Consider the following 23120-nt stretch of genomic DNA (forward strand, 5'->3'; position numbering starts at 1 on the left):
TTTTCACAGATAAATTCCCAGAAAAAACTCTCTTATACGTGTTCCCTCAGGTGAAAATACTCTCTGGAAATTTACCAGTAGTCTTTCATTTCCAAATCTGATCGCCTTTTCTCCATCTTCATCTTTCTTGACCTCTGTGTAGCATTGGACGCTGTTGACTATCCTCTCATCTTTCTTTTCTTGAGTTTTCATAACATTGTTCTTTCTTGGTTCTGCATATACTTGTTTGACTGTTCCTTCCTAGTCTCCTTGCTGAATTATACTTCATGTCAACTAACTATGGACATGCCCCAAGGCTCTCTCCTGGGCTTTCTTTTCTCTACATTCTTTCTTTTGGTGATTTCCTCAGTTCTTACGGACTTAGTTACCATCCTAAGCAAATGACTTCAAAATCTATGGCTCCAATCAGACCTCTCCAGCTGCTTATTGGATATTTTGAACTGAATGTTCCATATGTCTCAACTCACCATATCCAAAACAGAATTTATCTTTCCCCCCCAAACCTTTACTGAAGTTTTCTATATCTATTGAGAGTAATACCATCCTTCCAGCTAGCCAGGTCATCCTAAGTTCCTTAGTCTACCTTCCCCCCCTTCTTCCATATCTAATCATTTGCCATGTCTTATCAGTTCTACTTCCATGATGTCTCTCACAGTCGTCCCCTTCTGGCCACTTATGTGACCATTGCCCTAGGTTAGGGTATCATCTCATTTCACCTGAACTAATATACTAATATGTTAGCCTCCCTGTCTCTAATTTTTCTCTCTAATCTATGCTCCATACAGTTGCCAAAGTAAATTTCCCAAAGAACTCAGCTGGCCATGTCACTGCTTATTAAGCTTAACCCCCCCCACCCCCCAACACACACACCTCTAGGATAAAATACAAACTCCTCTGGCATTTATAGTCTTTCCCTGCCTGGCTTCAACCTACCTTTCCAGGCATAGTATAATTATTCTCCTCGTACTCTTTGGTCCATCCAAAATGCCCTTCTTGCTTTTTCTCATACACTATTTCATTGACTATTTTCATACCTTTGTGTGTCCTCCTTACCTAGAATGCACTTCTTCCCACCATCACCTCTTAGAATCTAGCTTCCAGCAAGTCTCAGCTCAAATGCCACCTTCTCCTTGAAACCTTTCCTGATTTATTCTCCCCTTCCAGCAGCCAAGAATTCCACCCTGCCCCCCACTACCTCGTATTTTGTGTCTCTTTTGTGTGTATAGGTATATATGTACGTATTCTTTCCCCCATAAAATGTAAGCTTCTTGAGGGCTCCAAGAGGGCATTTCATTTTTGTCTTTATCACCTAGGATAATGTCTGGCACATAGTAAATACTGGTCATGCTTATCGACTGTTCAAAAGTAGAATCAAACGCATTCTAAAACCACTTACAAGGAGTCAGCTTTCCTTAACATATGAGAACTTTGTAATGATTTGAACTTTCCAGAAATGAAATTGACTACTTAATGACTTCTGCCATTAAAAATAGTCGAGCGAAAGGGTGAATTACTCCTCGTTGTTAATAGAGTTGTTGATAGATGGGTGGGGGCATTAAATGACTTCTAAGATCCCTTCCAGAAACATTTTGAGCAATATAAAATTATACTGTTAGAGCATATGTTTATTTGGTAGTCCAACATTCATTTAACTCTCCCTCACAAAACTTTTTCTCAGAACTGATTTATGTTACTCTAATATTTCAGAGGCCAGTTGGATTTACATATAGAAGTTCTAATCATGTACCTCATGGAAAAATTCGAGTACAAAAACCAGTGGAAAGGGAATCCAGCATTCACATCTCTCCCCTTGGACAGGGAGGTCATAGCCCATCTTTGGCAGTAGTGCTACCACAAAACCATGTTCATACCAACTCTGTGGGAAAGTCTGTTCAGACACCACTTAAAATTGAATCACAGCAACAAGATCTCAGACAGAGTCCACCTCTTCCTACAATTGTCTCTACACATTCACTGTATCAACCATTCACAGAAGTAGTCAACAAAACACCTGACCTTTCTTTACAATCCAAGTTGATCAAGACAGTTGTTGAAAATACTACCTCACCTGCAAAAAGTTCTTCAGTAATTACCACAGTGGTACCAACCAAACCACAAGCCTGTCTGGGAAGGAATACTGTGAAGATGGATTTTCCATCTTCACAGGAAAATGCAAGTTTTAGTCAAGAAGTAATTTCATCTTCTGTCTGCATCAATCCTAGTTTTGGTGAGTTTTGAACCATCCACACTGGCAGTCTCTCTTCTTTATAGTTTGTCCATAAAGGGAAATAGCAGAAGTTATTTCTATTCTGAAGACTGATTTTTTCACCACCAGAATCCTTTATGGCAGAAATAAACCCAATCCACAGCATATGAGGATACTCCCTTTAGACTTACATTAAAATTTGATTTCAGAAGTAACTATACATGTCCAAAGATTCATTCTATAAAAATCCTAATTAAACCAATCCTAATTTAAACCAAAGATCAAGAAATCTTTGATTCCACTAATAAGTAATAAGTTTTTCTTCATTAGTCAACAAGAATCCATTGAATTAAAATGGTTTGGTAAAAGTAGGAGAGACTTAAAATTACCCATTGCTTTTCTGACTTTGTAGTTTTGGAATAGAAAAAAGAAAAATGAGGAGAGAGTCTTGAATACCTTGAAAGGGTATAGTTCCTCATTCCTACTGCTGCTGGAAACAAGAAGGATTAGCATAATATTCAAGGGGCTTTTGAGATGGTGAAAAAATCTAGATCAGGCAAAAAAAAGATGAAGATTTATGACAGTAAAGAAGTTACCAAATAAAGTGAACATTAAAATAAAAAAGTAGGTGGTAGTATAAGAACTGAAAGAAAAGTATCCTCAGTCACTTCCTAGCTATGTGACACTGGGCAAGTCACTTAACCCCCATTGCCTAGCCCTTACCACTCTTCTGTCTTGGAACCAATACTTAATATTGATTCTAAGATGGAAGGTTAGGGCTTTTTTAAAAGAAAAGTATTAAAAAAAAATTAAAGTCTGGGTGCTGGCAATGGAGAGTTCAGTTCACTTGAGCCTTTTAACCTTAGCCTTGCCTTTTAGTTCCTTTAATTAAAAAAAAAATTAAATATTTTCCCTCAAATCTAAATTATTAGAGTACATTGGTGATCCAAAGAGGAATGTGAAGGTTCTTGGAACATATTTGATGAAAGCTCGTCAAAAGACCAGACCTAAGTATGCAGCACGCTACTTGGTTCGAGTTTTGTTCCCCAAGGAAACACTATTATGTAGCATTATGAGTGTCAGTGCCCGCGGTCGAAGAACTCTGGATCCCAATAAAGTTGCTGCAATAAGAGGTATGTAAAGTATTTGTGAAATAATAATTTAATAAATTGGGAATTTTGTGTAAATTTTGGTGAGTTCATATCAAGTCTGTTGATGAAGGTTAACTATTTATTAAAAATATCAATCTGAATAAAACAAAAAACCTGAGGGGTATGTATATCTATCAAGAACTAAATTTAATAGCAGATCCTTGCGGGGTTTTTTGCAAACTGATTCCAGTTCTTCAGTGCACAAAGCTTGTATTTTTGAAAGTAAGTCTATAATTAATATCTATCTGCCATTGGAGAACAGCATGTGAAATAGAAACATATTCAACCAGAAAAGTTGATAGGATGACCTTGATTCATATTGTTGACACATTACCCTGGCTAAACTTGTTGCTTATATTTCCAAGCAGCTAGGGAATGTTGCAAATACACTGAACCTAGGAGTCATGAGATTCAAGTCTTCCCCTAACAGTCCTTATGATCTTGGCCTCATCTAAAATAAAGAGATTAAATTAGGATCATAAAGCACCAACAAGTATTAATTAGTGTCTTCACCTTTATAGAATTCTGTATTTCTAGCTTTATTTATACTTGATCTTAAGTTAGATCATTAAATGACTTGGAAACTTATAGTATGCCAACTCTTTACCAAAGTTTTGAATAGAACTTAAGACTTGGTCTCTAGATTATCATTTAAGAAACCTCATGGAGAAACTAAAGAGAACTCTGAAGGGCAAACACATTAATTGTGATTCTTCTCAGGAGATAAAGAAAAAAAATCAGATTGGGAGAAGTTGTAATTTAAATTTTTTAAAAGAGTTTTTGACTTTTTATAATTTAAAACATTCCTGTCTATTTTTAAATGGCTAATTCCATCTACAGAGTTTCTTGCAACACATTTTCCTAACTATGATCTGAGTGAATATGGAAAAGACTGGAAAACCTGCATTACACATGTAAATGCTATGATTCGCTGTTTATGCTGTGAAACCAAAACAAGCCCTGTAAGTTAATTTTCATACGTAATATTTCATAATGTTTATAACTGTCACTCCTAACATGATAAATAATATATAATCTTCATGCCAAACTCAAATTCCTTTTACTGTAATGGGAAGTTTTAAAAAAACAATGAGAATGGGAGCTAGGTAGCACAGTGGACAGAGCTTCAGGCTTGGAGTTGAGAGGACCTGGCTGTAAATCTGGCCTCAGACACTCCTAACTGTGTGACCTTGAACAAGCCACTTAACCCTGATTGCCTTGCTCTTGCCACCCTTCTTAGAATTCTTAGAATCCATACCAAGACAAGGGTTTTTAAAAAGTAATTATAATGAGAGCATGCTGCCTTTTTTCCTCTTCGATATGAAGATAGTAAGTCAGTAAGATGAATTTAAGATATCTTTAATGCCTTATTTCAAAAGCAGAAACAAAAATATTCATTCATATTCTGATCTGTTGTTATTCCTCATAAGATGTCAGTGTAGACCTACAGTGCCAGAATCAACGTTTACTTTTTCTGTTAACCAAAATAATGAGGCAAATGGCCATTGGCCCATTTCCAAGCATATAGTCTACTGGAATCCAGTCCTCTAGTGAAGAAGTCCATCTATTTCTCATTATTATTGATTATACATGTATAAATCCCCATTATTTATTTCATATATAGCAGACTAGTTTCTATACAGTTTGTTGTTTACATTTTGCTCTAGAAGACTAAACTTCTGTTTCACAACTTTAAACGACAGAGGATATAAATTTTTCATGGTGAAACAGTGATGAGGATAATGTGTATTTTATAGACAAGTAGTCTTTTTAGATTTTGAGCCTCCTTAATATTTTTTTTTCTGCATTATATCCTAAAGGTAAAAAGCTTGATATGATTTCAGCCAAAAGGCTTCACTGAATGCCTGTAGGAATATAAAATTCACTATTTACAAAACAGGACTTAATCCCCAGTCCCCAAGCTTCCATTCTTCTAATCACCCAGGTTTGAAAATCAGTGCCATCCTCCTCATTATTAATTCCATAGCTAATCACTCTAGTTCAGGCTATCATTACCCATTCATTGAAAGATTAGAGCAGTCTTCCAGTTAGTCTTCTCCCTTCCTTTGTAATATTTATTGGGAAAGGAAATGGAGGATTGGAAAACAGGGTAGATAAAGGGAGGTTTTTAGGAGTTGAGGGGGAGAGAGGGAATATTGCTTGGTGAAGCAAAGGAGAGAGATGCCCCCTGCTGAGAGGAAGCAGCAGGAGTCTGATAAGGACTGTTTGTCCCGGAATGACTGAACTGAAGTTCAACTCCCTCTATGACCAGAAAAGATAGTCCTCTTATCTGACTGCGAATTCAAATAATATAAAGTTTAATAAACAGTTGGGATTGGAGTTCTTTCCTCAGCTACAGAGTTTCGGCCAGGCCCCAGAGACTGGCGGAGGGTTTCTCCCACTCCCGTCTACTCTATATCAGTCCTGCTTTGTCTAATTCAGAATCTTAGCAGTAGACAGAAAGCAAACAAGAACAGTTCTAACCTTCAGAAGCCTGTGTCTTTGGGCTGAACCAAGAAAAGCATGCCACTCCAGACTGGGCTGAATAAGCTCCTCTCTCCTCCAACACCAGGAAGGAAGTCCTAGTCACAAGTCCCAACTGCCACTCCCAGTTGCCCCTTCCCCCACCAACTGTCAGTCTACTTTCCTTTCCACACCTTAAACCTACTCCAGTCCATCTTCTAGATAGCTACCAAAGTGATTTACCTAAAGGTAGGGGTATATTTTTCCTTATCCTTCCTAACTCAAAATCAATTTCAGTAGTTCCCCACTATTCTAGGGTCAAATACAAATGCCTTTGTTTTGTATTTAAAGCTCTTCAAAGTCTGGCCCCTTTCTACCTTTCCCCTTCTTTGGTTTACTTAACCCTTTCAGCGATATTGGTATATTTGCTATATTTCTCGTGTTTTTACACTGTCTGTCCCCCTCCTCCCTGGAATATTTTCTTCTTACCTTCACCTCTTAGAATCCCTGTCTTTCTTCAAGACTCAGCTCAAAGGCTACCTTCTATAGACAGCTTTTTTTGTTTGTTTATTGGTTTGGATTTTTATTAAATTTTATTTTTTTAATTACATGGAAAAACAATTTTTGGCATTTATTTTCTGACATTTTACAATTCACATTCCTTCTCTTCCTGCCCTGCCCTCCCATCCCCAAGACAATAAATAGTCTTAACATAGGTTATACCAGTTCTTTTATGCAATATATATTTCCATATTCCTTATGTCCCCATTGAAGATGCATATCACATATACAATAAAAAGACTCTTGGAGGAAATAAAGGTAAGGATGGCATGCTTTAATCTGAAGTCAGATTCTAATAGTTCCTCCTCTGACTGGGGATGTTTTTTTTTTTTTTTAAATCATGAGCCCTTTGGAGTCATCTTGGAACCTTCTTTTGATGATGATAATTTAGTCCTTCACAATTGCTCATCTTGCAACATTTATGTTACTGTATACAGTGCTCTGCTTCTGTTCACTTTGTCAGTTCATATAACTCTTTCTAGATTTTTCTGAAGTCATCCTGTTCATTATTTCTTGTGCTGCCATAGTTTTCCTTTACAACCATATACCACAGCTTGTCTAGCCATTTCCCGGTTGATAAATACCCCCTTAGTTTCCAATTCTTTACCATTACCAAAAGAACTGCTAAAACTATTTTTGTACAAATAGGGCCTTTTCTCCTACCTATCTCTTTGGGATACATATCCAGTAGAGGTATTGTTGAGTCAAAGGGTATGCAGTTTTATGACCCTTTAAGCATGGTTCCATGTTGTTCTCTAGAATGGTTGTATTAGTGTCTCGTTTTTCCTCCATCCCCACCAATATTTATCATTTTCTCTTTTGGTCACATTACTTAATCTGATGGGTATGAGGTATTTCAGAGTTTTTTTAATATGCATTTCTCTTATCAGTAGTGATTTGTAACATTTCCTCATGATTTAAGATAGTTTTTTTCTTTAATTGCAAACTGCCTACTCATATCCTTTGGCCATTTATCAATTAGGGAATGCTAGGTATTCTTAATTTGGCCCAGATATCTGAGAACTGAGGCCTTTGTCAGAGACACTTGCTATAAAAAATTTTCCCCAATTTGTTCTTTTCCTTCTAGTCTTTGTTGCATGGTTTTGTTAGTACAGAAACTTTTAAATTTAATGTAATCAAGATTATCCATTTCTTTTTTATAATGTTCTCTATGTCTTATTTGGTCATAAATTCTTCCCTTATCCATAAGTCTGACAGATAAACTTTTCATTGTTCCCCCAATTTTTTTTTTGGTTTCCTTCTTTATTTCTAGATCAAATATCCATTTTGACTTTTATCTTGATGTGTGATGTGAGATATTGATTTGTGCCCAGTTTCTGACATGGTTTAACAGTTTTCCCAAGAGTTTTTGTCAAATAGCAAGTTCTTTTCTCATAAGCTCAGGTCTTTGGATTCATCAACCACTAAGTTACAGTGGTCATTAAATACTGCATGTTGATTTCCTAACTTATTTCATTGATCCACTGTTCTGTTTCCTAGCCAGTACCAGATTGTTTTGATGATTACCACATTATAGTATAGCTTGAGATCTGGTACAGTTAGACCTCCTTCCTTCATATTTTTTCCATTCATTCCCTTGATTTTGTTTTTTGACATTTTATTATTCTAGATGAATTTTGTTATTATTTTTTCTAATTCTAGGAAATAATTTTTGGGTAGTTTGATTGACATGACAGTGAACAGGTAAATTAATTTATGTTGGAGTGACTTATATTGGCTCTGCCTATCCCTGAGCAATAAGTATTTTTTCCAGGTGTTTAGGTCTGACTTATTTGTGTGGAAGGTTTTTAGTAATTGTTTTTTAAGTTCCTGCATTTGTTTTCATAAGTATTCCTAGGTATTTATATTGTCTACAGTGAAATGATGGTAGGATTTGGGGGATAGAATTAGATGTTACAATGTAGGGCCAATATCAGAAGAATAAACTTTGGGAAGGCTATCTGTGACTGAGAGGCCTAGTCCAGGCTGAGTCTTTCCTGAGATAATAAACACAGACCACTATGTAACAGGGACAGTCTAAACCCATCAGATCTAAATATCTTTTCATAGAGATTTATTCTGAGTGAATGTCCTACTCTAATTCTCCCTAACTGCCTAAATCTCCAGTCCCTGATCTTAATTAAAACCTTCAACTAGCCCCCCTGACCCCCTTAGTTGGATTTAAGGAAAGGGTCTATGTGAGAGTTTGCTATGGCCAGGGAGGGTTTAGATCCAAAAAGGATTCAGACCCGATCTCACAACCACTGCAAGTGGATCAGGTTCACCAGGAACTGCCTCAATGAAATACAGCAAGCAAAAACAGCAAGCAGGAAAGGACAGGATTTAGCCACCAAGGAAAATTGCAGCCACCACTTCCAGAGATTCTCCAGAGAGAGACAGCTAACAGCCTTGGTCCCAGTCTAACCCTCCTTCAAAGTTCTAGAATCTTCCTGCTGGTCTCATGCCACTTCTCTCTGCAAACTTATACGCTTTCCTTATAACAACAGTTAATTTAAATGGAATTTCCTTTTATAACTCTTGCTGTTGATCTTTGTTGGTGGTAAATAGAAATACTGATGGTTTATGTTGTCTCCTGTAAATTTGCTAAAATTGTTCATTGTTAGTTTTTTGGTTGATTCTTTGGAGTCTTTATATATATACCATTTAATCATCTGCAAACAGTTTCCTTTTTGCCTATTCTAATTCTTTCAATTTCCTTTTCTGTTCTTATTGCCATAGCAAGGATTTCTAGTATAATATTAAATAATAATGGGGATAATGGGCACCCTTGCTTCATCCCTGATTTTATTTGGATAGATTTTAGTTTATCCCTGTTTCAGATAATACTTGCTGATGGTTTTAGATAGATGCCCTTTGTCACTTTAAAGGAACCTTTTATTAAAATGTTGTTTTAGTATTTTAATAAGGAATGGATATTGCATTTTTTCAAAGGCTTTTTCTGCATCTTTGAGGTAATCATTATGGTTTCTGTTGGTTTTGTCATTGATAAGACCAGTTATACTGATAGTTTTCCTAATTTTTACCTGTCCCTTCATTCCTAGATATAAAACTAGTCATGCTGTATGATCCTTGTGATATAATGCTAGCATTTAACTTCTTTTCTCTAAATACATAGATGGGTCTAGTTTTCTTTTTCTGTTTTAGCTCTTCCTGGCATAGGTCTCAGTACCATATTTGTATAATAAAAGGAGTTTGAAAGAATTCCTTCTCCTTATTTTTCCAAATAATTTATGTAATATTAGAGTTAATTGTCCCTTGAATGTTAGTAGAATTCATTTTCTTTTGTAATATTTAGAAATTGGTTTGAAAATACAATATTAGCTAAAAAAAAAGATTGTTGTGGTCACCATTTATAAAATAATTAACCCTTAAGTCATAAGGATGATAGTAGCTTTTAACAATTTAATTTTACTATAAATATTGTCTAAGAAAGAAATAAAGAGGGAAGGAAATAGAAAAATATTTCCTAGCCTTCTACCCTAATCTTACCAACCCACAAGAATGTCTTCCACCCAGAGTGACCAATGCCAAATCGTAGAAAAGCCCCCAACCAAAAATCTCTAGAGAAAGACCTGATCTCCTCTACAGTCTCATTTTTTCCCTCCTTTCTCCACATCATTTCCTTTCCCTGTGCGCTCATCTATCACATCTCAGGAACCTCATAGTCCTTATGACCTGAACCCATAACCCCTAGTTCTGGGTTGCTAATGGGCTTGCTCAGATGAGCAGAAAATTCTCAACCCTGGAAGGAAGGAGTTTCCTTTACACACTTTGATGGTTTGTTCAATTTCTTTTTCTGTGATGGGGTTATTTGAGTATTCTATTTCCTCTTTTATTAATCTGAGCAGTTAATATTTTATAAATATTCTATTTCACTTAGATTGTCAGATTCATTGACATATATTTGGACAAAATAACTCCCAATAATTGCTTAAATTTCTTCTTCATTGGTTGTGATTTCACTTTTTTCATTTATACTGATTTTCTTCTTTCCTTTTAAAAATCAAATTAACCAAATATAAAAAAATAACCATTTATTTTTTCATAAAACCATTTCTTTGTCTTTTTTATTAATTCAATGGTCTTCTTACTTTCAGTTTTATTTCTCCTTTGATTTTCAGGATTTCCAATTTGGTGTTTTTGGGGGGATTTTTTATTTGTTCTTTTTCCAGTTTTTTTAGTTGCTTGCCCAACTCATTGATCAGCTCTTTCTCTATTTGACTGATGTAATTACTTAGAGATAGAAATTTCCCCATAAGTTTAGCTTCGACTGACGTATCCCATACATTTTGGTATTTTTTTCCTTGTTCTCTTTAATGAAATTATTGATTGTTTCTGTGATTTGTTCTTTGACTTATTCATTCTTTAGGATAAGATTATTTAGTTTCAAATTAATTTTTAGTCTTTCTAATAATAAAAGGGAGAGAGACCCTTGGTTGTTGTTAGAGACTAGTGATCAGGTATTTTGGGCAACCTAACTTGCCACAGTATTCCTTCCCAGAGACAGAGAGCAAAAATGTCTATTCTCTGTCTTAGGCCAGAGCACTTTGGTGGTCAAACTGTTTCAGCAATCTGTGTCAGGATAGAGAACACCTTAGGGGATAATTGGTTGGCTAGGAAGTTTTGATGAACCTAGCCTCTCCCATGATGTCCTCTTCTGAATAGAAAGCTGCCTGAGAAAGAGCAGTAACAGTCAACTCAGAAATTTAATGTAACCTGGTCTGAGAAAGGCTCTTTCTCCAGGATAAAAAACCTCCACCCACCAACCTTCTTGATTCTTCTTGATATTGATCTGACTGATTTCATATAATATTTAAGGATTATTTAAGGATAGGACAAGGGTGAGGTTAGGGAAGAGGGTCAACAGGGTTTTAGCTAAAAACACAGGTCAATGGAAGGTCCTTTCAGCCCTTGACTAACAGCAGGGACTGGCCTGGAAGCCCTCTCTGTTTGATGGATTCCTCTATGCTAGCTAATCTAGGCTAAACTAAGATGCAGCAATATTTCTAAGTGTAGCTGGCATGGATGAAGAGGTTCAGGCTTTGGGACTGACTCAGCTTACCCTTCAGAGTAAACCCTCTCAGGCAGTTCTTGAATTTACAGAGAGATGGGATCAGTAAAGAGTCACCGTGGACTTCAGATATGACAGGGAAAATCCTCAAGAATAGGGTTTGTGCCAGTCCTGAAGTGGGTCCAGGAACTTTTTTGTCTCCAGGATTCAGAACTGAACTCCCCCCCGAGTTCATTGCTCTCCCAGAAACCTTTGCTCCCGAACATTCCAACTGCTCCTGCCTGTCATCTCTGCTTCTCCTACATTCCATTTAATATCTGTATAAAATCCTTTCCTTCATTAAATGCATTGAATATAATTTTTATTGTATTATGGTCTGAACATGATGCATTTAATATTTCTGCCTTTCTACTTTGGGTTGTAAGGTTTGTGTACCCTATTATATGTTCAGTTTTTGTGAAGGTGCTACATACCATTGAGAAAAAGGTATATTCCTTTCTATTGTCATTCAGTTTTCTCCTTCTAAAGTTTTATTTAACTTTCTTATTTATTTTTTGGTTAGATCAATCTACTTCTGAGAAGGAAAGTTTGAGATCCTTCACTAGTAAAGTTTTACTATTTCCTCCTGTGATTCATATAACCTATCCTTTAGGAATTTGGGTATTATGCAATTTGGTATTGACATTGTTTCCTTGTCTGTGGTGCCTTCTATCATGATGTAATTTCCTTCCTTAGCTCTTAATTAGATCAATTTTTACTTTTTCTTTGTAAGAGATCATAATTGCTACCTCAGCTTTTTTTACTTTGACTGAAGCATAATAGATTTTGCTCTAGCCTCTTACTTTTGTCTGTCTCCTTGCTTTAGATGTGTTTCTTGTAGACAGTATATTGTGGGATTTGGGTTTTTAACCCCCTCTGCTATCTTCTTCTCTTTTATGGGTGAGTTTATTCCATTCACAGTTATTACTAATTATGCATTTCCCTCTGTCTTAATTTTCCCCCCTTTCCCTTCTTTCTCTCCCCTTTCAGCCTTTTCCCTGTTCACAAATATTTACATCCAACCACCACTTCCCCCCCAGTTCTTCCTCCTTTTTGTTCACTCTCCCTCTCTCCCCCTGGCTTATTCCTCCTTCCTTCCTACTTCCCTATAGGTAAGGTAGATTGATATAACTGCCCGAGTATGAATGTTATTCTCATTTTGAGGTAATCCTAATGAGAATAAATTTCAAGCATTGCCTGCCACATACCTCCATCTTCTCTTCCACTGTACTGACTCTTGGTACTGCTTCATGTTAAACAATTTGCCCCCTTCTATCTCCAGACAGCCTTACCTGAGACTTCCTCTTTAAGTTTACCTTCTATCTACACTATATTTATCTGTTTGTACTCATTCATTTATGTGTTGTCTCTCTCATTACAATGAAAACTTGAGAATGGGCACTGTTTCTTTTTTTCTTTTTGTTCCTTTCCCTGAGCTCACTGTTTAACACCAAGTAAGTGCTTCATAAATGTTTGTCAGTTGAGTGATATGACATTTTGTAGAAGTGTCAAATATCTGTGGGAAAACAGGGACACTAATGCACTGTTGGTGAAACTGTGAACTGATCCAGCTATTTTAGAAATCAATTTGGAATTATGTGAAGAGATTTATAAAACTATATATACCTTTAGACCCAAACTATATATAGACCCAGCAATATCACAACTGGGTCTTCCAAGGACATGAGGGGGGAAAGGAAAAGAACTTTTTCTTTTAAAGTATTTATAGTATCTCTCTTTGTGATGGCAAATAACTGGAAATTGAGGTGATGCCCATCAGTTGGGGAATGGCTGATCAAATTGTTGTATATGATTGTGATGGAATACTACTACTCTATAAGAAATGATGAACAGATTAATTTCAAGAAAATACAGAAAGACCTATATCATATTAGGAAAAGTGAAATGAGTAGAACCAAGAGAACATTATATACATCTACAGAATTAAGTTTTGAAGAAACTTGTGAATGTCCAACTCTAGAAAAAGAATTACTATATAGAAAATTTGAAAGGCAGTTTATACATACATTTCTTTTGGCAATGCCTTCTATAGTGCAGGGATGTGAGGGAAGGATGGAGTTATCTAAGATGGAACTAACAACAAATAAAATTACTTTTTTTTTTAAACCCTTACCTTCCATCTTGGAGTCAATACTGTGTATTGACTCCAAGGCAGAAGAGTGGTAAGGGCTAGGCAATGGGGGTCAAGTGACTTGCCCAGGGTCACACAGCTAGGAAGTGGCTGAGGCCAGATTTGAACCTAGGACCTCCCGTCTCTAGGCCTGGTTCTCAATTCACTGAGCTACCCAGCTGCCCCCAACAAATAAAATTTCTAAAAATAATAATAAAAAAGAAGTGTCAGTTATTCTTTGTCTATGAACATTTCCTTTATCCATCCTATTCTTTGCCTCTTGTTACTCTTACTATCCATTTATATCTTGCAAAAATTCTACCCTATTCCCCCAAATCCCTTCATTCCTGAATCTCTAGAATAGTATACCAAGCCATTATTTTAGTTTTGAGGTTGGTGGATGGACTATTATTGGCATGTTTGTTGTGAAGCTTTCTTTAATCACAGTTTTATATTTTAGGAGGAAACTGAAATCAAAGATACACTTCCAGTCACCCCAGATTCATCTCTTTATGTAGACTTGAATTATAGTGATGATAAAGATGAAGAAGTCAGTTCTCTGGTATCTCCAAAAATGACTGCCTTAGGAACAAATGAAATACAAAGTTCAACATGGGACAGTAATTCATTATCTGAAGTGTTTCAGTCACCATCTAGGAAATTGCCAACTTCAGAACCTATGCGTGAGTTTTAATATTTTATTCTTTAAGGGGACCCCTGGGTAAAAGGTCCAAAGACTCTCAGCTAGAAAATCCCTAGTCACGTCCACCTTCCCCATATCCCTGGAAACTCCAATAGAGGACATCATCCCTCTGATCCTCCAATCCCATATGAGGTGTAAAGTTCCCTATTCTACATTCTCCAGTCCCCATGCAAGATGTATCCAATAAATCACTGTCATGATAAGATGCAATGTTCTTCTTAAGGTTCTCTGTTAATCATTCCTTGTTTCCATGTAAATAGTTATCTGTTACCATGGGTGTGTAAATGTTGGGTAGTAACCTAGCTAGTTATAAAAGTCCTCACTCCCCTGTATAAATGGAGATTTTTGAACCTTTGACTTCATTCCCCAGAAGTCCTTAGTGTTTCCCCAAATTCCCTATAATCTCTCCTGCATCTCCATGTTGGAGAGATCACGTTATTGGTATTTAACTGGCTGTAACTCCTCCCACTGGCTTTTTTAAAAGTTTTATTCATAATAATAAGTTTTATTAATAATAATAATAAAATTAATAATAAAGTAAAAGGAAGTACCTGAACTCAGCCTGGCCGTGTGAAAAAAAAAAAAAGATCCCATGGATGGAGTTACAGCCAGTTAAATACCAATAACGTGATCTCACCAACGTGGAGATGCAGAAGAGATTATAGGGAATTTGGGGAAACACTAAGGACTTCTGGGGAATGAAGTCAAAGGTTCAAAAATCTCCATTTATACATTAAATAAAGTCACGTAACCTCAGCATCAATTTACCTTTCTGTAAGTTAGAAGAAAAAAATGCTTTTATTTTTGTACATCACAAGGTTACTGAAAGTGTTTTTTAAATATTAGTGACAAATGTGGATGCAACTATATACTAAAAGTAACAGGAACTTAGTACACTAGACTTTTCTCCTTTCAAAAGTCCAAATAAATATATAATAGGTAATCAGTGGATCAGTATAATTTTAATCTGCTTTTAATAGTGGAATAATGTTGGCTTTTCTCCTTATTCTAGTACTTGTACCCCCGAAAAACCTAACTGGAACAAATTATTAATAGCACAATTTTCTCCTTGCCACTGTTGTGCCGCTTTTCCTGCTATTTGTCCATCACGAAAGGATATGCTATAGATATCAATATTTCCCATCACATGGTATCTGTGGTTGGGGAAGTTGAGATAAAGTTAATTATTTGTCCTATGCCCTATGCCTCCCCAGGATTCTCTTTCTTTTAGCACCAGAGTGGTAATTCATACCAAGGAGTCATGATTATTTGTGATGATTTGAGCAGTGATTCCTAGACTTTTAACTCCAGTGGAAATATTGTCTAGTTTGTACCATTCAAGACATGAGATTTGCTTATAGCCTATAAAATCAGTTTCTGTTTCTCAAAGGTAATTCCTTTACAAAAAGAAACTAGGCAGTACAATTTTGTTCAATGTAGTTTTATAACTTTTTATCATATATGAAATATGGACATATTGAGCTTACTATGTTGCTGTGGATTGGTGATAGAAGATAATGAAAGAATGAGATGATACATTTTTAGACTATAAACCTGAAAAATGAAAGAAGTCTCCTAAAATTAATATTTTTTAAATTGCTACAGTGGCTTAGCTTTTTACTCTGACTTTTTAAAAATGGCTCAAGCCTAATATTGAGTAGAAAACATCTTTTATATTTGCTTTAGTACAGAATTTTAGTCTAATTTAATTGTAATTACAATTATATAAATGGAAATAGTGTTTATTTTCAGAAAAAAAGAACCTCTTCGATGTAAGAAAACAGCTCTACCTTTTAAATTACTAGAGTTATAAGATATTTAATTTCATTTGCTCACATAGAAAACCTACCTTTTTATATTAAGTTGAAAAATAAAATAGAAATATATATACTGGTTCTTATCCCATGCCAGATATTTTACATAATTTTCCTATTTTCTCTGGTTCACAGGTGTGTAGGAACAGTATCCTAACTCCTCCTTGCCTTGCAGGTTAGACCAATTTTTCCTTAAAAGGTATAACATTCTTAGAGACTTTATTGGCTCAGGGGACTAAGGACTCGGGCGGTTGATATCACTTCCTTGTCACCTGAGTACAGTGTAACCAGAAGGAGCCAGAGGGACTCTCAGTGCTTGACTTATAGATTGTAAGGAGAGCTTCACTCACTTAAATCAACTAAAGGAGTTCTCAATGCCTATCCTTGTTGAATATTCTTCTCCAGATCTAGCTAAATAAATCTCCTTTTGTTACCTTTTGAATGACCTGTAAGCATCTCATTTTATTTCAAAATTAAACATAAATTACCATGGTACTATCCTGAGTTAAACTCAGCCCAGAACAACAGAATTATTTAACTGTCTTGGGTCCTGGAAACCTGTTATGATTGTTCAAAATGGACCATGGAAATATCTTCCTTTTTTCTTTTTTTTTTTTCTAGAACTTCTTGGTTACCCATGGAGAAATGTACAGCTTCCATTTTCAGTGATCTTTGTGGCAAAGGGAAAGTCCCGTCCAGAATTGTCAGCTCGATATCTTATTCGCCACCTGTTTACAGAGGAAGTACTGGTGAAAAGCAATGTATATGGCAGCTTGGAACATGGCATGTCTCCACTTGATTGTAATAGGATTAATGCTCTCAGAGGTAGGTCTTTGTCCGTGTTCATGTCTTGTACTTATCTTCATAGTAGCTCTTTGTGATTAGATTCTTTTTTTTGTTTGCTCAGTCTTCTAGGGGCCTTCTGGATTTTGGACTTCATATTAGTGCTAGGTTTTGCACACTTCTCAGGGAGCAAGAGCTTCTGTTCTTCTGTGTCCTTGTGCTTTTTCCACAACTCAGTCTGGGTCCCTGCAAATTTTCAGTGATCCAGAGAAAGCTCTGTTCACAGTCCTTTTTGTCTGAGTTCTGAAATTCCATGATTCTGGTTTAGGGTTTGGGTTGTTGGCTTGTGTATGTCTGAATTTCAGTAGATGGCTGCTGGATTGGATCACTGTTAGCCCACTAAGAAGTTCTGCAAATTCAGTGACTAAACTTTTGAATCCTCTTTGGTCTAGGACATTCTTGCACTTGTTATTCTACTGCAGGCTTATGTGCTGGCCTTAAGGGTAGAATTGAATGGCTTCTTTACTGTTGGCTTCAAAGTCACACAGTTAGATTTCTGGAATTTGTTCTTTGCTTATTATTTAGCCAAGGACCTTTTTTACTCATAATCACTCCTTGATGCCCTGGGTCTATTAAGCTGAAAGTGAGTCTGAGCTGAATGCTAGTTTAGGGATTTCCTGGGATTTCTTTCTGCCCTACTGCTTCCTGTCCTCGTGTTCTAGCTAGACCTTCCTTCCAGGGGTGCTAGAATGTCTCCTGCTATGGGTTTTCTTGATCATCCTGGTCCAGTGTCAGCAAACTTTGCTTCTGTCTCCTTAATCTGCCCTGGGCTACAAAAATGACTTTTTATGCTTTTTGGGAGATGGGATGGGGGGTTTTCCTGATCTGGTACTTATTTGTTAGGGAGGAAGTGTGTTAGGTGAGCAGGCAAAGATTCTTCCTCTCACTCTACCATCTTGATTCTACCTCACCCTCACCTCCTTTTAAGGATATATCATGGAGTTCCAAATGAGGCTTTTGTTACTCCTACTTTGATTAAGGGACTATTTCAAACACAGAAAAAAATTTCATCCATTAAACTTGTTCAGTTTATTAGACTGTTTATATAGTACCACCCTATAGATTGTTGTCCCCTAAAATATAGAATGTATACATTCTGTAAAAGTTAAGAAGTAAAGCAATGTATAAAGCCCTGCTTTTTCCATTTAATTTGTTTCAAAGAAAAATGATCACTTATATAAGTGGAAAACTGAAAATGGTTTCTTTAGGAAAAAATTTCAGGCTCAATTTTGCAGTTCTGTTTTATATTTGGCATATATAATAAATATTTTTCCCATTTAGTTTCATTTCTTTGACTAAGTATGATTATAATATTTACAGTAGCAGATAATATAAAAAGTAAATACTTGTGGAAAATTATGGAATTTCTATTGTTTGCCTTTTTAAACTTAACATAAGGACTAAAATATAGTTCTGGTCAAGAGAAGTGGTAGCAGAGCATCTAGAGCCATGTTGGCCAATCCACGGCATGTGTGTCTTGGTGTGCCCAAGGGGACTGTCCTGTTTCCCCTCTTTGTCACAACTGAGGACATTTTTTTCATGCCCCACTCCTCTGTTCAACAGCCCAATACAAGAACTTCCTCCCCCCAGTGCAGTTTGGGGATGCGATCTCTAAAAGCTTCACCAACACTGATCTAGAGTATCATATTCAATTCAAAGTGCCACACTTTAGGGAGGACATTGGAAAATTAATGAGCATACAAAGGAGGGCAACCAAGGATTATGATTATCTGTAAACCATATGAAAAAATAGATGAAACAAAAGTGAATGTGTATTTTTAGTTTGGAAAAGAGAAAGCAGGTGTGAGAGTTAAAATTTGGGGGGAAACTGAGGCAGGTAGAAATTAGTTTCTCTCTGCAAGGAGTATTATGTTTTTATGAACTTTATTAAAAAAAATACAGAATAAGAAAGCACATGTCTAGGCCCAGAGAGGCCCAGACAACCTCACCTACATCATGAAAGAGACGTGTCTGCTGGGAAACGGAAGTAGAAAAGAGACCCAGTAGCCTTTACAGCCAGGTTAAATAGAAAATTTTGACCTCGCCCAGGTGGAAATCTCAGTGAGATTAGAGGGCATTCTGGGAGTTAAAAAGGACTCCTCGGAAATGGAGTCCCAGGTTCAAGTCTCCATTTTTATAATCCCCGTGTGATCATTTGGAAAAAAAAAATAAATTTTTTTTCCCCAAAGGATCATGAAAACATAATCAACTTAAAGATTACAATAATTTGAGGATAAGCGAGGGGAAAAAAAAACCAATAATTGCTGGACGCATTGACAAAAAGCCAATTAGGGGGAAGTCCCCTTTGGCATGAAAGTATAGATACAAATAAATGTTCAATCAACCACACCCAAAGTTCATTCTTGTGCAGCTTGTGGTCTGGAGGCTTCTTCATGGTGTCTTCTCCAACAGTTCAGTTTCTGAATTCAGGGAAGTAGCATCTTTCTTTACCTAAAATTCTTCTTTAAAGGGAATTTAAACTTTGCAATTTAAATAATGATATTTTTTACATTTCCGCGTGTTGTCGGTGATTGAAAAACACAGGATCACTTAGGGATGCATAGCTGAGTTATGAGGTATAGGAACCAATTGGTAAGAGAAATTTAAAAGATATCAGAAAAATCCAAATAAAAAAGAAAATACTAGATAAAATATAGACTATCCAAGTCTTATGTGTAAAAATTCTAAGCAAAAGAAAAATAAATTTATAACAGGTACTTGAATCAGGGCCCAATTAAAATGAAAGAAAATCTTAATACTGGTGACATGTGCTTCAAATATAAAAAGGAGAGAAAAAAATAAACCTGAAATAGTATATTGCACATGCAAGAAAAATATAATAATAAAAATGTAGCTTATAATCATTGACACACTGTGTCACTTAAGAAAATGTAGAATACAAGACTTTCTCACCAAAAATGAGATCCATTTCCTCTTCATATCTGGCCATGATCCACTGTGAGTGGAAGCAAATGAATTAAGCAAGGTAGCATTTTTCATTGTTAAAGAACAATAGTATAAATATGTAGTTATCAATTTCCCCAAAATTCTCAATAGCCCAATTAATTACAATAGCAAACAAACACACAATAATTTTTACACGAGTTGCTGTATGGCATTTTAAAAAACCTATGAATTGATGGATATTTTTCACAAGTTTTTACAAACGTAGCAATCTTTCAACCTTGGTAATAAACATATTTTTAAACAAAGTAAGACTCATTTTCTGTTTAGAACATCATCAAGAAATCTAGATATTCTGGTGGAAGTAAAGTAGTGAGCTAAAGAGTTATAAATGAGTGGTGCTCCTTTTTTGGAGGCTTTTTAGGGGTACAAATGCCCTGAGATTAACTGCCCAACTTCCATTCACATATTTAGAAATACGGGAAGGTTGGGGATTATAAAATGTATTTCACTTCAGCTACTAGAATGGGCCTTACCTCGTGGTAGGGGCAGGCAAAATAATCAGAGATTGTTAAAAATTTTTTTTTCTAAAAATCATGTTTAAAAAAAAAAACCCTTAAAATCAATTGAGATACATAAATTTTAATTTAATTAAATTTAATTAAAATTTAATGAGCACATTAAATTTTCCAAAGGTTGTTATACAATTGTAACCAGTTCTGATGAAGTCCATCTATCCTCTATGTGACAATTTACAAAGTCAAAAATAGAAAAGCTGTTTTTTCATATATGGGTTTAATTACAATGATATTTGTTCAATATGGTTATAGGGGAAAAGCAACAGAATTTAACAGTAGTTAAAACTCAGTACATTAAAATGATTCAGTGTAACAGAATAATATTGAATGCAGTAACATATGAACTTAAAATCACAAAGTTAAATCTTAAACAAAGCAAACAGTAAAATGCAATAGAATATAGAGATTTTTAAAAATATTTTATTTGATCATTTCCAAGCATTATTCATTAAAGACATAGATCATTTTCTTTTCCTCCCCCCCACCCCCCGTAGCCGACGCGTAAATCCACTGGGCATTACATGTTTTCTTGATTTGAACCCATTGATATGTTGATAATATTTGCATTAGAGTGTTCATTTAGAGTCTCTCCTCTGTCATGTCCCCTCAACTGCTGTATTCAGGCAGTTGCTTTTCCTCGGTGTTCCTACTCCCACAGTTTATCCTCTGCTTATGAATGGTGTTTTTTTTTTCTCCTAGATCCCTGCAAATTGTTCAGGGACATTACACCACCACTAATGGAGAAGTCCATTACGTTCGATTATACCACAGTGTATTAGTCTCTGTGTACAATGTTCTCCTGGTTCTTCACCTCTCGCTCTGCATCACTTTCTGGAGGTTGTTCCAGTCTCCATGGAACTCCTCCACTTTATTATTCCTTTTAGCACAATAGTAGAATACAGAGATTTTTATAACCCATTGGAGTCTGAAATGCCGTAAAAATATAACCTCTAGTATCTTTAAAGTTCCTTGGGTTTTTATCCATTTAGATGCCTATTGTCGGAAGGCAAAGTGCTAAGGGCTAAGCAATGGGGTCCAAGTGATCTGCTCAGGGCCCCACCGCAATGAAGTGACTCAGGCCATATTCCAACCCAGGACCTCCAGTCTCTAGGCCTGGCTCTAGGTCCACTGAGACACTCAGGTGCCTCCCCAAAGTTAGCTAAAAGGTTGTACAGAGCTGAATTTTTTCCCTGACACACAGGTGAAGTCAATAAAGGGATCAATGCAATTAAAAGATATCCTTGTAACATAGCCATGCTTTTAAGTTCCTGTTTTGAAAGAATCACTTTCTTCTTTCCCTCTACTTTCTCCCCTCCTAAGATCCTCTGCCAATACCTCTGTTTTTTACCAGCTAGTAGAAATGAGTCCTGAGTGATGAGCGATCTGCTCCAAGGCTAGAGTTTGTTGGGTAGGCAGGTCACCAGGTGATCACAATCTGGGTTAAACAGGGACCAGGTGAGTGAGAGAAAGACCAGGAGCAGCAGCTGGAGCAGGAGCGGGCAGCTGGGGTGGGCAGGTGAGCTGCAATCTGGGTCAAACAGCAAAACCGTCTGGAGTGGAGGCCAATTTTTGCTGGACTGGGATTGCCTGGGCCAGATGAGGGAGAGACCACTGGGGTGGGCAGGGCCGGGATAGGAATGCAGGAAAGCAGGGCCGGGAGCCGGAGCAGGGCTGAGATGAATCAAAAGGCTTGGAGAAACGCGGCTTAGAAATCATTATCTATGATATCCTTCTTAAAAAAAAAATTAAGAGTCTTTTGTCCCATTAGGTTGCCAAACGGTGAGAGTTAAAATTTTGGGGAAAACTGAAGCAGGTAGAAATTAGTTTCTCTCTGCAAGGAGTTTTATGTTTTTGTGAGGTTTATTAAAGGTTAAGGATTAAAGAAAATACAGAATAAGAAAGCACATGTCTAGGCCCAGAGAGGCCTAGACAACCTCACCTACATCATGAAAGAGATGCGTCTGCTGGGAAATGGAAGTAGGAAAGAGACCCAGTAGCCTTTACAGCTAGGTTAAATAGAAAATTTTGACCTCGCCCAGGTGGAAATCTCAGTGAGATTAGAGGGCATTCTGGGAGCTAACAAGGACTCCTGGGAAATAGAGTCCTAGGTTCAAGTCTCCATTTTTACACAGGTGGGATCTAATAACTGTTTCTAAATACTGAAGGACTGTTTTGTGGAAGATCTTATCCTTGTAGATCTAAAAAGTAAAACTAGGGCCAATAAGAGGAAATTACAGCGACAGAGATTTTATTTCAGCATAAGGAAGAATATTGTAATGATTACAGTTACCCATCAAGGAGGCATGTTAGCTATAAAAGTAGTAATTTCTGAGTTCTAAGAAATATTTAAACAAAAATTTAATTTAAAGTCAGATTTGAAGACCTCTAAAATCCCTTTCTAATCCAGTGATTCTTTAAGATTCTCTGATTCAGAAAACTCTACTGGGAAGAAACAGTCATGCATGGAAATGTCTAGTTCCTACAGAAATTTTGGTTGTAAGTTCTTGGAGATGAATGGCTTTAATTTTTGTATGTATATCCATCGCACCTGGCAATTGTCTTACACTTATATGCTTTTTGAATCTGTTGCATACACAGGATGAAAGACTGGCCTGCTGTTTAAGAATTCTTTATATATAAAGGTTATCAAGAAAGAATTGTAAGAATCAGCAGCTTTATAGGCAACAAATACCTT

General features: G+C 36.3%; 1 protein-coding gene across 1 annotated transcript in view; it reads left to right on the plus strand.

Annotated features, from left to right (window-relative positions):
* Positions 1–23120, plus strand: part of BEND2 (BEN domain containing 2) — a 47987-nt gene that overhangs the window by 13797 nt on the left and 11070 nt on the right. The window contains exons 6-10 of the mRNA XM_007500833.3: positions 1708–2227; positions 3139–3339; positions 4198–4319; positions 14044–14266; positions 16722–16925. Coding sequence (XP_007500895.1) covers positions 1708–2227; positions 3139–3339; positions 4198–4319; positions 14044–14266; positions 16722–16925 — 1270 coding nt within the window. The remainder of the gene's footprint in view (positions 1–1707; positions 2228–3138; positions 3340–4197; positions 4320–14043; positions 14267–16721; positions 16926–23120) is intronic.

Source organism: Monodelphis domestica, chromosome 8, assembly GCF_027887165.1.
Source record: "Monodelphis domestica isolate mMonDom1 chromosome 8, mMonDom1.pri, whole genome shotgun sequence".
Taxonomy (NCBI): Eukaryota; Metazoa; Chordata; class Mammalia; order Didelphimorphia; family Didelphidae; genus Monodelphis; species Monodelphis domestica.